The 24,378-nt window shown below is 38.2% G+C and overlaps 1 protein-coding gene across 1 annotated transcript; it reads right to left on the reverse strand.

The window, feature by feature from the left end:
* Positions 1-13,231: 13,231 nt before the first annotated feature.
* Positions 13,232-14,764, reverse strand: ftz (fushi tarazu). Its single transcript, XM_068297291.1, has 2 exons — positions 13,960-14,764; positions 13,232-13,853 (listed from the first exon to the last, which is right to left on the reverse strand). The coding sequence occupies exons 1-2, from the start codon at positions 14,762-14,764 to the stop codon at positions 13,357-13,359; spliced, it is 1,302 nt and encodes a 433-aa protein (XP_068153392.1). The 3' UTR covers positions 13,232-13,356.
* Between the last annotated feature and the right edge of the window lie 9,614 nt (positions 14,765-24,378).

The following is a 24,378-nucleotide window of genomic DNA, read 5'->3' on the forward strand; positions in this document are numbered from 1 at the left end:
TTGATAAATCTCAGCCATTTAGCTAACACACACACAGACAGTCACTCTCTCATCAGTTGGGAGTTACTTTAAGTCGATTTCGGAAATGAATTATGTACAACATCTAGAGCACATAGTATGCACTTGAGAGTCTTAGTTTTAGTTAAGGGCGATGCATTGAATGATGCATTTACATTAAAAGACAATTTAAATTAATTTCCTCTCGTTGCTTCCAACTTTTCCAGCTTCGTCTTCAATGTGCAGTCTCAGTTTCAACCTCCCAGGGCATCCCATTTCATTCCATCGTAGTCAGTCACGGAGTCAGTGCGTCTCTCCAATGTCAGTGTCAGTCCATTCACATTTGATTATGACAAACGTTGCTCAGCTGTCAGAGAATGAGCTACTTAGCTACAAAGACAAGATGGCGACACAACTTCAAGAGGGGGAGTAGTTGGAGTCCCCTGAGTGTGTGTGGGAGAGAGAGAGAGACTAAGAGGGAGTGCCAGTAGAGTGATAGAGACAGAGACCAATGCTCGAATAGGGAAGTTAGAGGTCATTAGGAGACGACAACAGCTGAGCTTAAGCAGAAACCAAGTAGCCTAAAAACTACAAACAAAAAAAAACAATATTTTTCAATGGAAAATGGAGAATTAATTTCCATTTAGAAAGTAATGCGTTTTTGTTTAATCCAAAATCATTATTATGCAATTCTTTTAAGTAAATAGTAATTACTTTTAGAAAGAAGCTAAACTTCTAGTTACTATTTAAGCACTACGAACTTGATTAATCTTTCCATTCGTATGTCGTATATGAGATGGGATAGGCTTGCTTCTTGGAGGAATTGTTTAATGGAAAGAACGTTGGAGTTGTTAAGGGAATCGAGGGGATTAGAGGAGAGGTATTTCTTTCTTATTGTATTTTATTTGAGACAATCTAAGATTATGTGGAGGACTCTGTTATGTCTGTTGCACTGGGCACACTGTGGTGGAAGTTGTCTCTTAAAGAGAAACTCATGGGTGAGGCGGGTATGTCCAAACCAGAGTCTTTGGAATTTGACGAAGTCGACCCGTGTGAGTCTTTCGCTGTGGTTTGACTTAGGTTGGCTGTCCTGTAATGGTCTGATGTATATAGCCATACATCCCTACTGCATCCTTTGAAGTTATTCTTAATGTAGTTTATTCCATCTTTGTAATTCAAATTGGACTCAATTGTATTTGGGAATTGGTGAGCTTGTTTGGTGGCCAAGTCCGCTGTTTCGTTTCCCTGGAACCCACACTAGGGTTTTTTTTGGGTATTGGTGTGTCAGAATATCGCGGGTCGTGGTTGTATACGGGTTTTGGTTACTTGTTTGATCTACTGCTTGGATTGCTGACAGCCAGTCCGAGCATATTGCACACGGGTAACCCATTCCAGCTAGAATCGCTGCTGCTTCTGCCGTGTAGTTCGAGTAGTGAAGTGGTAATATGGCGGTTTTAATAATCTCGGTCTGTTGTTACACTCCTAGGTTGGATTTTGACCCGTCTGTGTATATGAAATTAAAGACCCTCAGATCTTCTTTAAGGCTTAGAAACTTCTTTTGGTATATTAAGGGCGGAGTTGATGACTTGTTTGTGTAGTGTAAAGAAAGGTTTAGGTTTTTCTTAATAAAGAAATAAGATTATTAATGAATTCGATAATCTAAAACAACTCAAAATGTACATTAAATTACATTGATCCATTTTAACATAACTAAGTCAATAAATTTGGGAAAAAACAGCTATGAAAATTGCTTATTTCAGTCACATTTAACTTATTATTTGAGAATCCTCAAAAACAGCCAAAAAGATGTCTTGGTAAAGGAAAGCAGATGGACCAATGAAAGGAATTCTATGGACATTCTGAAAATATTGTTTATAATCCTATTTTATTTATAACTAACTTATAGTCTTCAAATACCGAACATGCTTTAATTGTTGATTCCTAAGTTCTTATATGATAAGATTCTCTTAGAATCTTCTTCAAACAGAAAACAAATATTTGAGTTTGGTTTTGCTTTTATTTGGAAATATGGATATTATATTTTCATTTCAGAATGTAAACGCCATTTTGATTATATGTATTTTATTTATGTTTGTATATAAACTAGGTACAAGCCAGATAACGAAGCTTTTATATATAGATTTTTTTCCTTCGCAGTTTTTGGTCCTTTTTTTCTGTTCTCTTCTGGGTTTGTCCCAGAGAAAAAAAAAGCTTCAAGCTGTATATTGCTCTCGCTTTGGCCACAGCTGCTGCATGTGTTGGCATCGAGGGGTGGTGGTGGCTGGGGAGTGTTCTGGGATGGGTCGGTGGGGGTTTCGAGTGGTAAGGACATGTTGCGCATGTCCTTATTGCCGCAAGCTGCGTACTTATTTGCTGATGATTAATTGGCCAGGACAATGCCAGGCGGCGAAAGTTCGTTTTTTCCTTTTTTTCCTTGTTCTCTCGTTTTTTTGTCTTACTTTATTATGATTAGAACGCCAGAGTTTGCTTTAAATTGTTAAATTCTTACTGCAACGCAAATTTAAAATGGCTGCCCTTGAGGACTGCCTGGCTGAATGGCTGACTGGCAGCTGCCTTCAGCAGGATCCCTTCCCGTCTTCTTCTACTGACAGCAATCAATCAGATTGCAACAACAGAAACTAGAAATGTTTCAAGACGACTGTGTTTGTCCTTTTGTTGTTGTTGTCGATTTACTTTGTGTGTGTCTCTCTCTCTCTGTCTCTATTCTTTTTAAAATTTCATCAAGGTCGTCCTTTTTGCTTTTTTCCCATTGTTCAACATGTTTTGCAATTTGGCATCTTTTTGCAAAAATCTTTCCTCTCTCATCCATATATTGGCAAAAACTCCTTTTGCTTTAGCTCATTTGTGTTCATTATCGTCCTGCGGCGCGCCGCCAACTGTATAACTGGAATATCCTTTTTGCCATACCATCGTATATACTTTTGCGTGTGAATAATGCGACCATTGGCATTCACTTGTATGCAGGACAACTCGGCATGTGCTAATCGGCGGCGGTCCTTTAATTAGTTCAGTTCACATTCACCCCATTCAAGGCCACCACAAGACAATGGGCGAGAGTTGAGAGTTTAACGATTTGCAGATTTCCCTTTAGTTACGGTTAGATCTGAATATCTTTGAGTGGAAAACAGGTTAACAATCACAGCCAAGGTCACAATGCGAGTTAGAAAGAGTTTTCTATGCAAATGTTAGAAAAACATTCCTTAGAATCTACCATTTCAGCTGAGAAAGCTAAATTAGCTTAATAAGTAGTTAATATTAATCTCAAAGGTCATTTTAGTTAACAATTTGATTACCTTTAGATTAAAACCTGGTTCACATCTTCTTATGAAAAGAAGCTGCTTTTACTTTACACATTTTTACTTTGTTTTGCATTTTGTTGAGTCCAATTTTCCTCTCTTCCTCCTGCGTAGTTACATTTCACTTGGTCTATGAAAAGTCCCATAAATTGATGTGCCATAAGTTGGGAATTTATTACCAAAAAGGGACATTTTGCTTATGTTCTATTCTGTTGCAATGGCAACCTTTATCCTGGCAACATTGTTGCTGCAACATCAGTTGCAAGCAATCCAATTGGTTTGTGTCCCAATCACTGAATCAAATGGGAATCCCAATGAGTTGCATTCAAGATGTCTTCCAATTGGATTATCAATGCATTTTCTTATCGATTAGTTCACAATTTCTCCGTTAGAGGTGCACTCCTTTAAGTCCTTAAAGTTGTATGCTTAGCCTCATTAACTCTCGGTGAAAATCCATTGAGCTGTCGACCTTGGCCATTAATCGTCTGATTCATGTCAAAATTGTTGGCTGCCAATTCTAATGTCGAGTCGAGTCGAAAAGTTTTGTCGAACAAAAATCAATAATTCGACAACGCATGAATTACCATTAAGGCAATTCGTCGAACTTGAAAACGTGAGAGAAAGAGCCTTGAAAACATTTGCCAAACGAAAACTGAAAATAAATAAATTAGAAAATTCCGCCACACACACACAAACACACACACACATTTTGGCACATGTGCACCCAAAAAAAAAAAAAACAGAAACAAAATCGACCCTGTTCAACTTGTGTTTGGGGTTTCATTTTGACATGGCAAAGTTTGGGGAGGACGGGCTGATGGTGGTGGCGCCTTTTTTTTTGCCTAATTTGAATATGTCTAACCCGGAAAGGCCTACAAGCTGAAATGCGTGTGTGTGTGTGTGTGTGTGAGAGGTTGTAAATGGAATTTCTGACTGACTGACTGACTGACTGTCTGACACATATTTGGAGCATGATCCAAAATTAATGACCCAAGAAACAGACAGCCACACACCTAGGCATATGGAAAATGGGTCAAATCAAATATTTAAAATTTTCATTTTTGTATGGCAATTGAAAACTTTGGTATACCCTAAAGTAAAGTTGGGTGTAATTAGGAACTTCAACCTCTTGAAGATGAAATTTCGACTCTAATAGAACACGTTCCTCTTGAAAATATTGGAATTATAAGTTTAGTTGATACTGTTTTCGAACTGTGCCTTATTGATGAATCAAAGTAGTTTTAATATTAGATGTACTCATTCATTCATTCATTCATTTGAACCAACTCCAAGGCAATGCCTTTGCAATCTGTGTCAAACATCAACTAGAAAGTAAAAATTCACAATTCGATTAGGTTTATGTGGAGCATTGAAGAAAAGGTCAGTGCATCTTAATAGCAATGGACATCTTCCCGGGAAACGATGATCTGAGATCATTTGAGAGACGTCAGATGGAACTGCTTGCCTCGTATAGTCATCAACCCCTTCGCTGGTGGCTTATATCTGGACTATTGGGCATTACTGTTGCAATCAGTATCTGTTTTTGGTATGCCGCATCAGTTGGGAATAAAGTCTATCTCCTAATCACTATACTGCAAAGTGTGCTTCTTATGGTTGGATTGCGAAATGCTTTCCTGGCACGATATATCATGGCCCGGCGCATTCGAAACTCCTTGAGTGACTTCGAATTGAGCTGCGATAATAAAGGAAAGTTGATTATGAAGAAATCTTAAATCCAATCCGTTTGGTAAAATGTTTAGAAGTTCCAACCACAAACTTTCATAATTTTTTCATATTTTAAATGTTTGCATTTGTGCACCAAAAAGTTTTATTATTGTTATTACCCCAAAAAAGAAGAAAAAACTTGACTTCACGAAAAAAAAAGAAACTTTTTCAACTTTCTGATGGCAAGATAAGTGTTTTGTCTGTCCCATCATTTTTATTTGTGCTCCATGGTTTTTCCTCTTGCATATTGCTGCAATTAAAAACTGTTACGCCTCATGCTAATCAGCCCAAGACGAGGCCCGTGTCGATGCCGATTCCCTTTTTCCTCGACTCCAAGTTGGGCTTCGACTCTACAACTCCATCCAACCTCCAACCTCGAAAGACATGGCATGGCAAAAGAAAAGAATTCATTATTTCAGTTTTAATTGCTTTTTTCATACTTTCGAAATTTTCAGCGCCTCCTTGAAATGTGTTTTCTTTCTGTTTCTTTCTTTTGGCTTGGTTTGCTTATTTTGCATGTTCCAGCCACATCTTTTATGAAACACAAACAACTGTTTAACAAGAAATTCAATTATGACTTTTAATAACCGACAGCTCGGGTCAAAATGTTAGTTATTTTTCGTAAATTGCATGTGACTCGGGATGAGCGCCAAAAATTAACCCTCTAAAAGCAAAAGAAAAACACTTTTAACTGGCAAAAAAATGATTCAGTCATAAGATAGCATGGGAGCAAGGAATGCAAATAATATTCGCAATAAATTAGAAATGCTTTAGGAATGGGAACATAAAGGCAAACATATTAATATTAAAGACAATTTCCTAAGATATACTAATTCAAATGAGGTAGTAGGTCGTCTCATCGATTTTGATATCATACGCACAAAGTAAAACAACTATAACAACTCAAAACACATCAAACTGGTACCAAACTCTTGACCCGCAGGAATACAAAGCCCAAAAAAACACGTCAAGATCCCAACAAATTAAAATCACAAGACTTAGACTTGGCCACACCAACATCCACACCAACACTACCTCGATCCTCGAGAAATAACATTACGTCATATCCTAAAAGAATGCAATCCCTAGAAACCTTTTTATAATAAAATATTCAAAAATCTCGACCCAATTCAACTCCTTTCCCTACCAACTCCAAAAAATGTAAATATTGTCCTTAAGTTCCTCACCCAAACAAATATTGTAAACCAAATATAATAACAACAAGAGAGTCGAAGGGCCCAACAGCCAGCACTCTATAATTCAGTTAGCTATATAATTTTACATATATGAAGCGTCGACTTCGTTATACCATGCACCGAGTGAAATAACCAAATTTATAATACCAGATTAAAGTACGAATTGAAAATACTTTTCGAATGCACTTCTGCAAGGACAATAGCACCAACCCCACCCATTTGGTCGACCCAGTGAAAAATGTTAATCCTTTGTCTATTTTCAAACCAATTTACATGAAATTTGATAAGTTGATAGATATTAAAAACATATATTAGAGTCCCAATTTTAATTGCCATTACTAAAATATAGATTGTATAATGTGAATGTATTTCCACTACATGAGTCTACAAACATAAATTTGTGACTCAAGCATTTACAATTCGAGTCTCGGACTCGGACATTTACGTATTCATAATGTTAAATCCACTCGAATCTCGATGTTGGTCGAGAATATAAACATACATATACTGCAAGGGCATTGAACAAACTTTCTGTCCATGATACAAAAGAGTTAACATTTTACATTTCAGGCTTAACCAATGTCAATTTAGTAATAAAGGGTATATTAACTTTGGTCAGAATGTGCACCAAAATATCTCCGACTATATTAAGTATATATATTCTTTATCAGCACGACGAGACGAGTTCAAATAGTCACGACTGTCTGAATCGACGCCATTTCCAACTAGACCTTAAGAGCTAAACAGCTGAAATTTTGCTTGATTGACAGTGTCAAATTTGGTCAAGATCGGACGACTATATCATATAGTTCCCATAGGAACGATCGGTCGAAAACAGTGACTTTTGTAAATAACTTCGTTACTTTTGACGCAATTGTCAATTCTATTTCTCAGCTTTACATAGCTATTAATGACTGTGCCAAATTTGACCAAGATCGGTTGACTATGCCATATGTATCCCATAGGAACAATCTGTTAAATTCGTTATTTGCCAAGCCAATATTGCAATCCGTTATTTCGCAAACAATAGGCTTTTTGGATAAAACGTTTTTCCACTTTGACGTCTATAGGTAAGGGTATACAAACTTCGGCTCTGTAGAAGTTAGCCTCGGCCCTCTGTTTTTTCTTTGTTGAGTGTGAGGAAATGGGGAAAAAGCTCCACTAAAAATTAAAAATAATTTCTATTCATGGTTTTAGAAACTAAATTTTCAAAATACTTATACAAAAATCAAAACTACAAACTAAATTTGTCAAAGTGAATCCCATTACCTGAAATAGCTCGACCTCTCCTTTATGCTGATCCTCAGAATATGAGCAAAAAGAGAAGTTGAAAACCCAGAAGAAACCGAAGAGAAAAAAACTATTCGAACATAATCAGCTTAATCATAAATTAACAATAAATTTGGTGGCCAAGTCTACAGCGCCTTCTGCAGATAAATTAGTCAAAACGACACGCCATAAAGCATTTGGTGAACTCATAAATTCCGGACGGACACACGGTGGCGATTGTCGGTGGCGCAGGCGCAGACCCGGGCGGCAGACGGTGGACGGCATTAACATATTTATGTTTTTTTTTTTTTTCACTGTGGATCACACTGATCTAGCCGCCGTCGATGAAGACTCGGTCCAGGTTTTGTATTTGTTGTTTTTTTTCCAGTTGGCGCTGATTTCATCTTCTCTGGGACGGGGGGACTTGTAAACTGAAATGAAAAACACAATTTATGCATGCCCAATGAAGTATTTAAAGCGACATTTGTGGACCACTAACTGGTCCATAACTCACTCTGGGCCAGGCCTTGCCATTCTCAGGCTCCGCTCTGCCTCATGTCCAGCGAAAATTCTTAATTTTGGGTCACAATTAATTGCCGAGTGAGAGTCATAAATTTATCACCGAAAGTGGTAATCACAACAACACAAAAGAAGGCCCTACCATGACCTTTACTTAGGCCAAAGATTATAATCTCAGCACATGCTAAAATTTTATTTAGAGATTATCTTGAACATTTATTATAAAAATATTTCAAGTTCAGAAGAAGAATAGAGAATAGCGAAATGAAGTGACATAATAGGAAAGTTTTTATTTAAAATTGACTTTTTGGTTTAGTTAAAAGAATTTAAGAATCCCCAAACTCAAAACTAGCAATGATAATTCTACCAAACTTTTAAAACATAATCATTATGAGTTTGGGTCCAAAATTGATTGATTTTTATGATATTTCTGTTTGCAAAGAACCCAACCACTTTTAATATCATTAAAAACCAGAGGGCCGGGGCTAACTTCGACCGCGTCAAAGTTTGTATACCCTTGCAACTTTTTTGGTAACTCTATCCTTACCTATTAGCCATCAATGTGGAAGAACGTTTTATCTAAAAAGTCTTAAGCTTGAGAAAGAAAGGCCTACAATCATAGGAAATAACGAAGATATTGATCAAAGTCACTGTTTTCGACCGATCGTTCCTATGGGAGCTATATGATATAGTCACCTGATCTTGATCAAATTTGGCATAGTCGCTTATAGGCATAGTAAACTCTCTAATATTAAGTTTCACGACAATAGCTCAGAAAATAACGAAGTTATTGAGAAAGTCACTGTTCGTGACTTGGCCGTTTGTATGGGAGCTATATGATATAGTCACCCGATCTTGATCAAATTTGGCATAGTCGCTTATAGGCGTATTAAACTCTCTAATATTAAGTTTCACGATAATAGCATAGAAAACAACGAAGTTATTGAGAAAAGTCACTGTTCGTGACTTTGGGGTTTGTATGGGAGCTATATGATATAGTGGTCCGATCCGGCTGAATCCGAGATATACAACGCCTGCAGTATATACAAGCCTACGTGCAAAATTTCAGCTCTGTAGCTCTTACGGTCTAGGAGGAGTTTGCGTTGATCCAGACGGACGGACGGACGGACGGACGGACGGACGGACGGACGGACGGACATGGCTAGTTGAACTCGTCTCGTCGTGCTGATCAAGAATATATATACTTTGTATGGTCGGAGATGCTTCGTTCTATGCGTTGCACACTTCTGACCAAAATTAATATACCCTTTTTGCAAGGGTATAAAAATATCAAAGAACATGTAGCGTTGCATCTGTGTGTGTGTATGCATGTACTCTGTTGATGACGTATGACGTAGGAGGCAGCAAGCAGCGCTGCTGGCAGCGATTGAACCGATTTATATTGACTGTAACTTGTGTTATATTTATCCGATCAAATTCAAATGGAATCTGAGTTTTTATATCCAATACTATCATCGTAGTAAATTTCATGGCGATACTCTAATTTTATGAAAATGTTTCTTCTAGAGCTATATGATATAGTAGTCCGATCCTGACAATTTTCATACTTTATCTGCTCCCGGCTATAAGTAGCTCAAGTTTCATTTCGATAGCTCTTAAGATGGCGGCGTGAAGTTGAATTGCACAGACGGACGGACAGACGGACATGGCTATATCGACTCAGCTTCTCATGCTGATCAAGAATATATATACTTTATGGGGTCGGAAACGTCTCCTTCTGTGCGTTACAAACATCTGACCAATTTTTTAATACCCTGTGCAAGGGTATAACAATTCATGAATTAAAACAAATTTAAGATAACATTAGAAAGTGTACGCAAAAGTTTAAAGTCATCAATCAAACTATAATAAATTCTCGTAATAAACAATCTTCCAACTCGGTCTGATTTAGTCATAAGAAGAATTTACACAATCTCGAAAGGGAAACTGATTTAAAAACATTGAATTTGGAACAATTTAACGGTCCATTTCAATCCTTGCCAATCCTCCCGAAAAGTTAATTTAGAAATTTATTTCTTGTGGAGAAGTTGTTGATATCCTTTCTGGATGTGTATGTTTATCTTTAACATAAGGATAATTTCATTTAATCCTTTTCCAGTTAAAGGACTTCCATCTCGTTTACGTGTACACTCTTGCCTAAAGGCGACTTGCCTTATGGTCATTTGCGAATTCTCGTTCTGTACTACTCTATTCTGTATTGGTAGTAGGCGGAGAGGCTGTAAACATGGTGCGGATTAAGGATACGGCAGCATTGCAGAAAAGGATAATTCGCCAACCGACAATGCAGCCGAGACAAAGGTGTTTTGTTTTTATGACTTTGTAACTCCTTCGTCGGCCAGACGAGTGCAGATCGGTTTGTCGGCATGTTGGCGAAAGGATAAGGTTTACGATCGTTATGACCCTAGAAGTAGAAATAGAAGGAGTTTGGGTATGCGAAAGAGTAGGAGGTGGCAGGTACCTAAGGATTAAGGACTAAAGTGTACACAATAGAACGCCTATTTGCAAATGCCAATTTCGAGCTGAAGTTGCTGGAGTTGGTAAGGAGCGGTACAGGCAAACCGATCTAAGAAGAGAGAAAGAGAGAGTTCAAGTTCTGCACAATTTGTTTTGACAAAAGGCGGGCCTTATTTTGGCTATTTAAAGGATTACGCTAAAGGATTGACTTTGCAGCCTTGACTGCGGCATAGCGAAATTCTCTTTGTAAACGCCCACAATGACTTCTTCTGCGAATCCTGGTCATTGGTTTGAGCTGAAGCGACGACCTTAGGGTTTTCAATAAAAACAAAAATGGAATGCGAATAAAAAAGGCTTCAAATTCGTCGAAGGACGTTGGAAGAGTTAACGTAACTCTTTCGTCATTTACACGTAAATTTTCAGTTTTTCTTTTTCTTAATTTTACTACACACTCGGAGATTGTAAAATTTTAGTAATGGCATATAGTTGACTCGCAGAGGAGTCGTAAAAAAGAATCCTTTTAGTTTTTTCCCTCCTTTTTTTACGAAATGCAAGTTTGCCCAATCTTAGCTATAGGGTTAGGTATGGCCAACTCTTTCCAAAGAACTTGGGAAATTGCTAGAGAATGACTAAATTCGTTGTTTCCTCACTAACCTAACTTTTGGTTCAATTGACTTTTGTATTGTTATGAATGGATTCTTAGAAATAGTTGACATATAAAAATCTTTTTTTATTTGCTAACTTCTAGGATAAATGTGAACACAGATGGAGTTGATCGATTGGCCTCTAACTTGTGAGATCACAATCAACACATCAAGTGTCTGAAAATATGCCCTCCCCTGGACTTGCCCTTAGAACCATTTTTAGACTAGTGAGCAAACCTCCAAAGTAGTATAACCTAACATCTAAAACTTTTTATAAATATAGATAATGGATAGATTGAAAATAAATGTCCAACAACTAAAAATCTATCTTCTACTACATTTTCGTAGGCTCAAATATAACTGGAATTTATAAAATCTATTTTTATACCCTTACAGAGATAGTATTACAAAATTAATCAGATGTTTGTAACGTAGAGAAGGACACTATGCATATACATATGTATATACTATACTTGATGAGCATGAAAATCTAAGTATAGTTTTTACCCCGCCAATTTAAAAGCTGTTAAGACGGCTGACGGTAAGATTAAGTATGAAAATCATTCGGATTGGACCACCATATCAATAGGTGCTGTACGAAAAATCGGTAAAGGAGTCGGAGTATCTTTATAAAATTTGCTAATGAGATAGTTTTGCAGGTAAAACATCATATTAAAAAAAATTTAATAAGATCAGATAAATAGAACTCAAGTTATGGTCAACAGAAATCGTCTCTGCTGAAGCGCTGCCAGCAGCCTACCACATCATTGCTTAAAACCAACAGAATAGACACACATACAGTCGCAACGCTACTAGCCAAAATCAAAAGTTTAAGCAAAAACTAAATCAAAATAGATAAAACCATAACGAAAAAGACTCCTAATTTTTATCCTTTTATCGCCAAATTTAATACAAATTCTATTAATGTTTATAATTAAATGATAATTGGATGACTAAATCCTTTAATTGAAAGCACTTTAGTACAAATTCTGGATGAAACATGGCTGAATGATCTTGGCTCTTATGGCAGTGGTTTTATGGACACTTCTGATCAAAATTAAGCCAAAAGGCTTGACGGCGTGACTGAAATTATTCTGGGATTTTAAGATGTCATAAAGTTCAATTGTAGCCTTAAAACAAGTTTCAATACTGTAAGTATCCTCGCTTAAATTGGGTTAATACTTAAAAAATATATATAGATTCGTCGACAATATGCTGGATATATAAACCATGGATGGGTAATTGTCTTTAGCGTTTGAATGCAGCTAACAATTGACCTACCCACAGTTGTTGTCCCACTCTGATCTAATGAGTCTTATAAATGCCGCTTGGCACCCAAAAACCCACACCAAGCGACTGGCTCTAGGTCTGATTCTGCACATGGTGCCGATAACTGTCATGGGGAGGAGAGGGGCGAATGAAAAATGACCAATCAATGTCTTACTTGAATAGATTGAGCAAACAGAGGAAGGGCTGCTGCTGCTGCTTTTTGGGATCTAAACTGAATCGATCTGATCTAATGGTGGTAGATATTCCAACCAAAAATGTGACGAAAAGAGTAGAATTTTGAGGAAAAATCTCCAGCAATAGAGAGAGGAGGGGGAAAATGCAGCTGCTCGAATTTGCGACTATTTGATTTTCGGTTTTAAGAATTAGTTTTTCGGTGGTTGATGGCCCAAGTCATTGTTTTTTTTCTTTCAATAAATAGATCATTTATCAAGTTCTTTTAAATATTACTTAATTTTTTATATATTTTTCATAAATAAATATTTATATTAGAAGTAGATAACTAAATAATACTATCTTCGTGTTTATACATTTTTACAATTTTGATTCTATATAAGTTCTTCAGTCTCCAAATATTTTGTGTCTTTGCTTACTTTTCCCAACCGCAGATAATCGAAAACCCATCATGGGCCAGCCACTGGGTTCGCTTAGAGTGCTCGGCAAGGAGCCTCGGCCTGAGTCTCAGGCTCAGTCTCTGTCTCAGTCTTCAGTACGAAGTCGAAGAGATACTTCTTAGCGCACAAGCACACAAATTTCCTAAGCACCGTAGGGAGTTTTGTGTGCCTGCGTGAGCGCAGCTTCGTTTCGGTTCCTCGATACGTTCTCGCTCGTTTGCCATTTGCGTGTCACCGGCAAATGGTCGAGAGAAAAATGTGCGGGGTTTCTCTTGGTTTTTGCCCATCTTGTTAGACCTAGGCTCGTGTGTTCTTAGGGCAATGGCAGATTATACAGCGCCTGATTGGAGGTGGTTAGGTCCTGCTGGTAGTTGCACTGAGACTGTTGATGGTATTGCGGTGTGTACTGGGCCTCGTACGCCTGCTGCTGACTCTGTTGCTGTGGGTAATCATAGCCGCTGGTTTGGGCATTGGCCAAGTACGTGGGATATGCACTGTGGTGCTGGAGTTGCTGGTGGTGGTGATGTGACTGCTGTGGCTGCTGCTGGTAGGATATCGTCGGCTGTGGTACTGTTAGATTATAGGCCGCTGGGCAATGCTCGGGTGAAGCTTCCAGGGTGCGATCCTTCTTGGACTTCATGCGACGATTTTGGAACCAAATCTTTATCTGGCGTTCGGTTAGGCTCAGAGCGTGGGCAATGTCAATGCGACGACGTCGTGTGATATAGCGATTGAAATGGAACTCCTTCTCCAGCTCCAACGTTTGATAGCGTGTGTAGGTCTGACGTGTGCGTTTCGAATCTTTTGAATCTATAGTAAAAAGTAGAGAAAAGAAGAGAATAATATTGAGTATTGGGTCTTTGATATTTTGTTTTCCTCTTTAAGGGGGAGGTTTTACCATGTTGTCGATGCTTACCTAATAGTTGGCTCTCTTCGATGTGCGACCAATTGAAATCGTTGGCTGTCACAATTCGATGATTGATTTGTTCCTGATTCTTTTCTTTCGGTGATTGGGGTGGCGTTGAGATCCCTTCGACCAGAGATGTGGGCGTGGCGGGTGTGGTACTCGGCGGTGGTGTGCCATTTTTGCTGGTCTTGGGCGAGTAGACGTCCAGATAGTCGACATCTTCGCTGGCTGTTGGCGTTGGAGCGGCTACATAATCTGGTTCATAGCTGGGCGCAGGACTGGATGTAATTTTTGTGGAGACAGCTGCCTTCTTGACACTCTCGAATGTGGTATAGAAGTAGTCGGGAGTGTACTTCAATTTCTTGACGGGATTGGTCAGCAGGGCACGCAATGTGCTGGGACGTTCCTCGACAGCGGCAATGACTGCAGCTGCGGTGTCCTTGGTAATTGTTTCTTCTGCCTTACGTTTGAGTGACTTGGGTGGCGATGGAGGAGGTAGAGCTAGAGATTCTAGTGGTGCTGCTTCTGGTACTGATGGCACTTCTTGCTGTTGATACACTGGCATCTGTTCCGGGCTATATCCGGAGTAGTAGCAGTTGTCCGTAAACTGTTCCTGGCTTGTGTATGAGTTGGAATAGCTTTGCTGATAGCTGGCCGATTGCCAACTGGATGCAGTACCTGTGTTTGACTGATAGTTCTGATAGTTATCGTAGTATGTGGATGTAGATGTGGGTGCAGCTAGATGGTGATGATGATGATACATGTTGTACATGCTATCGGCTGCTGTATAGTAATGACTGTGACTGGCTGCCATTTCTCTGTGTTCTGTGCTGTGATGTGTGCGCTTTGCTGCTGCGATTGCGAATGAGCTACTCTCTGTTCAGATCCTGCCCTAATATAGGAAAACTGCGACGACGGCACACGCTCCTCTCCGCTCAGTGCTCGTCATAGCGCATAAATATCCCTGCGTATGACACTTTGACACATGCTGGGCCCAAGGCAACTACCCCTCTTGTTCAGTCAGTCGCTCTGACCTTGCTTCAAGGATTTATGGCTTGCAGGGGTAGAGCAGGGGAAATGCAGAAAGTTATCCGCAAAAAAGTTATCCGTATTGAGGCCTACCTGCTGTGTCCTGCTCATTACCTACCCATCGCGCCCATTATCATCGCGAAACTGCAGCCAAATTATCCGTCTAGCATTTCCCCTGAGATCGCGCTGTCACCTTGAGACGAGCGTATGTCTACCTCCCACGTCCTGTAATTAAGGTGCGAACGAGCAGGACACCTAACGAAATTTTTGCGTTTACCATTTCTCTCTCTAATTGCAATAATCATAAAGACATAAAAAGAAAAACTCGCTGCAAACGTTTGCACAAAAGGGCTTTTTCCCCGGAGTTTATTGTAGGTACATACATAGAGCCCTTAGATTTTCAACAAAAATTTCTCTGGATTTTTTCAGCTCTTCTTGGTGGTTCTTGGAAATCGGTAAAAGGCCCAGGCTGCGAAAGGATAACATTACGTTTATGCAATTGCGCGTGCTCCTTGAACGGGAGACGCGTGTTTGCTTTGTCCAGCGTTTCTCTCCAAGGACTTTTTATTTGCTTAGCTCTGGCAAGTTGACCGACCTAAGCCGCTCTTAAGTAACTAAGTAAATTGACTGGCAAACTTCTCGCCTCGCCTCGCCTTGCCTTGCCTTTGCCCACTTTTTGCGTTTTTCGATTGTTTACACGACTTTCTGATCCGCTTAGGTCTAACAGAATCAAACTTACTTACTACACGGGTCGATATCAGTTTCAGCTTCAGTTTCAATTGCACTTTTACCACCCCCGAGAAAGGGGGGTAGATGGTATTCCTGTAACATATGTGAACAGTTTTTGGTGCATGTGCGAATTTTTCTCTCTTTGTTGATGTCAACCCCCATACCAAGGCCACAGACCTCGACGGAGTCCATTGTTGTCGCCGAACGCTTGTCGTACAAAATTTATGGCGTTTTTCAGTTTGACAGCACATAGGAAGGAGGGTACGATCGAAGGGCCGAACCTTTAGCTGTCCACGACCCACGGCAATGCAGTTTGCAATGTAAAAGAAACTTTATAGAAATTACAGGACATGAGACCTTTACCACCAGCAAAGGAACCCTCAGTTAAATTTGTTTCCTTACTTATCCAATTAGCTTTCAAGCTGTATTTTCTAGTTCGTCTGGGTCACCATTTTCAATTCTTGTTTAAAATTTGCTTACAAGTTTCAAGAATTCATTGTAAAATGTTTGAAATACTTAAAAACCCTTTCAGTTTGCTTAGCTACAGATAATTGAGTTTTTGGTTTTGAAAGTCAAATCCCAATAAAAGTGCAACACAGATAGAGAGACACCCAAAAAGAAGACCCTGAGCAGTTTTAATTGAGTTGTATGGCCCACATGCGAATGTCCGACCACAATACACCCCAAAAATAAAAATGTGCGATTGCTCGATTGCCCGAATTCCGAACCCGGATTCGCACCCAAAAACCAAGCAAAAGGAACGTTTTTATTGCCGAATTAATAAATTACCTTGACAGTGGAATCGGGACCATCCCATTGTGTCCTCATTCACGTTCGTTCGTTCTTTCGCCGCACGCCGTTGCACATTTTTGCCACTCTCAATGAGGGTGAACTGACTATACAGGAAAGGAAATACGCAGGACCCAGGATCACCGACTATTTATCAAAATGCTCTTGCTGTTGTCGGAAGGTAGAAACAGGCACGCGCCTGAAGTAGGCGAATGTGTTAATCCCTAACGATGGAGATGGAATTCAGCTGCGTCTTTTAAAAGTTTCTTTAACCCAATAAAAATGCAGTTAAACACAATCGAGAATCAAGAACTTGAGTTCCTCACTCTAATTTAGGCATCAATTTTCAATCCCATTAATATTTGAAACTTCAAAAGACTTTCCATTCAATTACAAATTGGCATAAGGGAAGAATCATTATATAAATATTAGTGGTTTCGGTCCTTCTTCATTGGGTAAGTTTTTGCCCAGTGCCTCCAACCCGTGGTGGAGTCACATGCTGTGGTTGGTTTTTGGTCTTTGAAGTTTGAGTTTGGGGGGGGGGAGCCATTCCCATCTATAAAGATAGCCATGCTCATTACGTCGATCCCCCACCCAAAGACTAATTAGAAGACAGGAAAATATCCGAACAACAACGGAAAAAAAGAAACAATCGACACTATCGCCAGTTCACTTTGAGGTGGATGTCATGCTGTGTATCAAATGTTGGAGCTATCTGGACGGGTTGAAAAGGGGCTGAGAAAAATTATCAACAACCAAAGAAAAACAAACAAAGTAAATACATGAGAGAGAAGTAGTTCTTTCACTTCTTCCCCCGACTGATTCAGATTTATATTTAGTAACAGCGTCAATGGGTCTAACACGGACCCAGCATGAGTGTTCGATGTGTGGGGAATTGAGGAACAATCAATTTGATTGCCTCAATCGACGGCTAATTAGTGAAAAATTTGAAAAAATTATTCAAAATTCATTTTCTGTTTGTTTGATTTAGTCATTAAGTTGGAGGAAATCAATCGAAAAGTCGAATCGGAACATGGCCCAGCAGGTTCCACGTCTGCAACGATGTAAAGTAGCTCTCGATGAAGTAATTTTATTTTACTTTTCTAAATTCATTGTAGACGAAATTTTCTCTGACCTTCATTCCGAAGGACACTTTGGAGGGGAAGCTTGTCGCTCGTCCTTGGATAGTCGATGATCAACACTAAAGTCAAGGCAAATGCTGCCTCCTCGCTGTGCTCCTTTTCTTAATGTGTACAAACATTTTCCTCAATATGTCACGCGTCGCCTGTGTCCTTGGCTTCTGTTCCTGCCTCTGTCAGTCTATCCATCCGTATGTGTGTGTGTGTGTAAGTGTGTGTGTTTATGTTGGCATTTCCTTAGCGCATCAGCAGACTGAGAATGGGCATCGGACATCAGGATCAGGCAATAATCGCTCCTGTCACACTTATTCGCATTGTTTTGCCACATTTCAATAATGATGACCTCGTAAGTTGGCAAAAGAACTGAACTATATTTATGTGTTTTGTGTACTTGTTTATGGCCTTCGATATCAGCTACAATACCAAATACCTTTAAAAATTGCTGGTGGTCCTATTAACACCTTCTGTGTGTATCATTGAATTGAATAAGTGACAAGGTTCTAAATTCAAAGAGCATTATTTCAGGTGTCGACAGGAGGAGAGTCGAGATAATTTAAGGACGGTATATAGGAGGCAAGTATCCTTACATAGATCAAAGTAAATTTGTCCTTTAAGCCAAGATCTTTATGAATTCAGTTACATTCATTAAGTAGTACTGAACTAACAGATGTAAAGTTCTATGACAAAGAAGTCTGGCTATATCGACTCGGATTCTCATGCTGATTAAGAATTTACATAAATAGTTTATGGGGTGGGAAAGATCTGCCTAACTTACATACATAATAAAACATGCAAACATAGTTTTTGTTTTAAAAATCTTTTTCTCTTTCTCAGAACATGGAAGACACATGACGATCTGACAGTTGGGGTGTAGTTTGTCTTGAAGAACTGAACTGGTGATTGAACTAGTCAGTCCTCTTTTGTAATCACGAATATATGTATGTGTTCAATTAGATTTCTATGAATTTATATTGTTGTTTAGTTTTTAAGAAACATTTACATATTAGTTTTAATTGCAATTATGGCAATTTGCATGTGTTCAATTAGATTTCTATGAATTTATATTGTTGTTTAGTTTTTAAGAAACATTTACATATTAGTTTTAATTGCAATTATGGCAATTGTGGCCCAGTCACAGAGGCAAACTAGGATCCGTCTTGGATTCCCTGGCTAGTGTGTGGATGCAGTTTATCAGCTAATTGTAAGATGCTTGTAAAAATTGGTTGGGTTGATCCTATACTAAACTAATTTTAATCATAATTAGGCTTAGCTTCAGTTTGCTCTTTACACCAAAATGATAAATCCAGTTGGATGATTTCTTTTTTAATACAACCTTTATTGAAGAACTGGGCCATTTGTGAAGTCATTAAATCTAATGAAGCAAGTAAGTCGACTCGTCGACTCGGGTATACCATACACCAGGTGAAACAAATTTTTTTAAATTTCGAAAACCAAATGTACATACATATGTCTATTAAATTGTTTTTACATGCTTCATACTATGTGCTACCTCGCTGACTCTACAAACACACGAGCACTCTAGCGCCGCCACTAGCCAACGGCCAATTCTGGCCTTGTGGACCGCTTAGTAAAATACATTCATACGCATATTTTGCATGTTTCTAGTTCGATTTCAATAAAATTTGGAAGTTTTGTAGAAATAGATAAGATTAATTAGTCTGCCGAATTGGAATGCGATGGTCAAAAAACTACAGGAGGAAATCGGTTTTTTCTTAATTATGGAGGCGGAAGTGGGCGTGGCAAAATATGAAAATATATATACTCTGCGCGCATACTAAGCCAGTATACATACTAAATTTGGTGACTTTAGCTTTGTTCGTTTTTGATAAAATCAGTTTTGTTTGATTTGCGGGGGCGGAAGTGGGCGTGGCAAAATTTTTGAATAGCCAGTTTCTGCGCGTCTATTAAACTAGTCTGCATACCAAATTTGATATCGGTAGCTGTCATAGTTTTTAAGAAAATCAGTTTTATTTCAATTCCGGGGGCAAAAGGGGGCGTGGTTTGAACAATTAGTTTCTGCGCGCCAACTAAACGAGTATATAAACCAAATTTGATGTCTCTAGCTGTTATACTTTTTAAGAAAAACAGTTTTATGTGATTCCTGGGGGCGTAAGGGGGCGTGACCGAAATTCCAATTAACTCTATATATGTACATAATACACGAGTATACATACCGAATTTGGTGGCTCTAGCTCTTATAGTCTCCGAGATCTGCGTGTTCATACGGACGGACGGACGGACGGACAGACGGACATGGCTAGATCGACTCGGCTATTCATCCTGATCAAGAATATATATACTTTATAGGGTCGGAGAAGCTTCCTTCTGCCTGTTACATACATTTTGGCGACTTTAATATACCATTTCACCCTATGGGTGTATGGTATAAAAAGTATATCAATTGGTTTTATATAGTTTGCTTAGGAGTAACTATTCAAAACCTCCTTTCGAATGATCCTGATTTTGCACAAATTACATTCTATTATTATTATATTTCCATGATTTTGTTGATTCAATGCATAATTCAATCGCTAGCAAATTGCATGGAGAAATTTACAAACATTATTTGGCAGAGTCAAATTTCGTTTACTCTGCCTTGAAGACAGACATCAAGAACTAATAAGGATTGTTATCCATTAACAATGCCCTGAACTAAAGGCCACCTCCCGAGAGTTCAGTGTAAAAACTGAATGCAATTTTTGTTAAAATTGACGAGTCGTACGCCATGGAATCGATGCCGCGCACGCCCGTCTGAATTCAGCGAATCGTTTCGGGGATCGTCGATCTACGTTCTTGGCAGTCCAAGAGTTCTCCTGAGAGTTTCAGCTAGAAACTGGGACCGCATTTCGCCCCCTGCGGGCAGTTTTATAGTTTTATGACGTGGCAATAATATTTCCGCCTTGGAAACCAATTGCACATCTCACAAGCGAAGGATACGTGGGCAATTAAGACGTTTTAAGGACCCATGACACGGTGCATTTACATTCTATAAACAGACGACGACGACAACGACGAATATGAGAAGAAGGAGAAAAATTCGAGTCGCGTGAACTGTGTCCTTGGTTGGACTTAAACACGACGATCATTTTAATGCGAGACACACGCGACGTCGCCCTTGCCGTTGCCAGGTAGGCCAACGAATCCTTGATTCGTCCCGTGGAAGTGTTTACTCAAAACATACTTAGCTTAGTCCAGCTCCTCCCGCCTCTCCTTCGTTTCTACTAAAAACTTTTTGGGTGGGTTTCTGTGTCTAGAGTTAAAGGAAATTCAAACAAATTTGTGTCAAGATTATTTTTAGGTGTGAACTATTTCCAAAAGTTGATTTATACTTAACAAATTTAAACAATCTAGAATATATAAAATAAATATATAAATATCTTCTCTTCGTGTACGGACCCCTATGATCCGTATGGTTTTCTTACTCAAAGAAAGTGCGAAAATGTCAAAATCACAACTTCCATCTCAAAGGTAGTCTCATTTTCGATAATTATTTTTGTTATCCAAGCTATTGTCATAAATTATATAATTTGTTTATTTGATCGATCGAGAATACAGCTTTATTGGACTATAATATAGGAATATTGGCCATGGAGTGAATCATTTCTATACAAAACACAGTTTATTTAGCAATTGCAAAATTAAAAATTTAGTAATTAAATTCATAATGAGTAATTAATGTGCAAAACTTCACCAAAATCAGTTAAAGAAATATTTGAAAACATTAGTTTTAGTAATTAGTAATAGTAATTAGACTATTTTTATGCGTTTTAAATACTTTACTTTTATCCGATTATGAAGACTACGGGGAATTCTATTCACTTTTTCTAGTAGTTCGAGAAAATGAATACATTGAAACTAACTAGCAACGAAAACCTACAAATACTTAGAAGTCGAGAAAATCAGAACTTAAGTCTAATTGTAAGAACATATATGCACGACATATGTAGATTCATGTCCACCTATAGAGAACAAGTTCGGGGTGCGTGGACACAAGGCACAATGCTGGTCTCTGAACAAATGGTCTACTTTTCTCAGCTTTCTTTACTTTCAGCAAGTGAGTCTACAAAGTGGTCGATAAAATGGATAAATCCTTATAACCTCATACAGACAACCCCAAAAATAGTTCCAAGATTCTGGGCTTAGAATTAAATCCCCTCCCTCCCTTTAAAATAATATAAGCTTGACATTTTAAAAAGTAGGCCCTCATGATAGAGCCTCCAAATCCATGTTTTTCATTTCATAACTATACAAAATAGTTGTAAAACAAAATATAATGATACAAAGCCAATTGTTCAAAGAAAGAAAACATTAAACATTTACGTGCTTGACTCGGAGATCTGAACAAGTTTTGGTTAAAACGAATGCCATTTATGTAATTGAGGAGGAAAAAAAAATATAGAATATGGTAAAATTTTATATTAAAGTCGCCAAAATGTACATATACATATGTAACAGGCAGAAGGATCACTTCGTGTTCTAGGTGTTCTTACAGACAGACGGGCGGACATGGCTAGATCGACTTGGCTTTAATGCTGATCGTGAATATATGTATATGTATTCATGATTCTGTCTGTATGAACACCTAGATCACGGAGACTATAAAAGCTAGAGCCAACAAATTTGGTATTTAGACTCATGTAATGTGTAAATAAATAGAGTTTATTTTAAAGTTTTGCCACGCCTCCCTCCGCATGTGAAATTCAAAGAAAACAATTTGGCGAGTCTTTTTGGATAGGGAGCGTGCAGATACTAATTGCTTACAATTTTTGCCGCGTCGAAATTTAAATAAAACTAAGTTTCTCAAAGATCATAACAGCAAGAGGCATAAAATTCGTTAAGTGTCGTACCTCAAAGTACGCACAGGTTTTGTTTGTGCAAACAGTTGGGCCCCTTGGCGCCGCGAGGCAACTTACTTGCTTCAGTTATTCACAAAATGGATTTTAATTTTAAATTATGTGGTTGATTCTAGAACTCACGCTTCATTAGAAATATCTGTTAATTCTTCTTTTATTTTTTTAGGAATCAAAAGTGATTCCTTATTAGTTAGGAATTTAATTTTTCACTTTCTTCGTTTCCCACTTTCAAACAATTTATATTATTGATATCCAAAGTTTATTTTGCATAACTTGGTTTAAAATTATAAAAACGCTCTTGTTGTTGTTTATCCTTACTATCGATCCTTATTTTGTTGAAGGTTTAAGTTTAAGCCGAATTCCTTGAACTTTCGAGTTGTCGCAGGGCCATAAAAATTATATTCAAATAGAAAAATTTGTGTAAAAACAAAAGATGATGGCAAAAATTAGGTCAGTTTTTAGGAAACAGTGGACACAATGAGTTTTGAGCAATTTAAATTAGAGCAGCGGCGACAGACCAGTCCCGGGCCTTAGTTCCTTTGTGGGCCGCGGACCAGAGCCTAATCCCCGGATTTAGGAAATCGGTTGTGAAATATTGTGTAAGAGGTGACCTGGAGGTTCGACGTGGGCGTTGCCCGGCTAAACACAATGGCCAACACAATGGCCGAAAGTAGAGCATTTCCAAGTTAAACAAATAAATATTTGGCATTTATTATGCAAGCCTCTTTGAAAGACGAACCCATTTGCAATTGCATAGACTTGCATAACCGGATGCCTCTAAGTTGGTCCGTTGGTGGCCTTGAATTCAAATGAAGATTTGCTGAGATGGCGAAAGGAAATTCATGCCACGTCCTGACCTATTTCATGTCCTGTTCGCTCTCTTCCTGCTACAGTTTCGCGGCTACCAAATCAGGTCTACGGTCGGAAACTCGAGCGGTCGCGTCCATAAAGTTTTATTGGTACTCTGTGTTTCGGAATGGATGGATGGTTGTAAAGCGATAAAACTTTTGTGCGACGAGCATTTTAAATGGAAAATGAGACCGAGAGCTGCCAGCAAAAAAAGAAAGCAAAAGAAAAATATGAAAAAATTAAGTCGCCGCCCGGAGTAATAATAAAAAAAAACTGCTCGCATTTTTTACACAATGGCAAAAATGCCGGCAAACAATGAAAATTCGTTTTAAAATATTTTTACAGGGCATATCTTCTTTTTATTTCGTGTTCCCGTATTCCAGTTTTCCATTTTTTTCCACAGAGAAATTCTCAAAATGAAACTAGAACTAAGGCAAATATTTTTTTGTATGCATTTTTTTGTCCTATTTTTCTAACGATTTTTAGTGAAATTGTTCGACGGACTGTGACTTTTACAGAGGTCGTCAAGGTCTCTCTACAAAATACCAAACCTGGATTTTAACATAGAAAATTGTCACAATATTTTTCGAAATTCTTTTTATTTTTGACTACCAACTGAGCAAATGGAAGCCAACAAAAGAATCCAGCATCGAAGATAACTTGTCAACATTTAGCAGATAATTAAGGATCTAGAAAACGAGAAACAAATTTGGAAAATTCAAGTTGATATCTTCAAGTTATGTGAAATGTTTTACTCTATGATTTTAAGTAGTCCCTAACTTTCTTTTACTTTCTACCAAAAATCCACTGTCATTAATGAAGTTGGATTCGAAGATTATTCCAAAAAAGGTTTGAGCAAACAATTTATAAGGAAAATAAAGTTTACCCAAGTTTATGTATACATTTTTTCTAAATTTTAGCAGTGGCTTATCATTTGATAAGGTCTAAGTCGCAACATAATCTTCGTCTCTTATAAATTTGTATTCATATATGTATATATATAGAAGGTGAAAATATAT

The sequence above is a fragment of the Drosophila tropicalis genome, unplaced genomic scaffold (genome assembly GCF_018151085.1).
Source record: "Drosophila tropicalis isolate 14030-0801.00 unplaced genomic scaffold, ASM1815108v1 contig_859, whole genome shotgun sequence".
NCBI lineage: Eukaryota > Metazoa > Arthropoda > Insecta > Diptera > Drosophilidae > Drosophila > Drosophila tropicalis.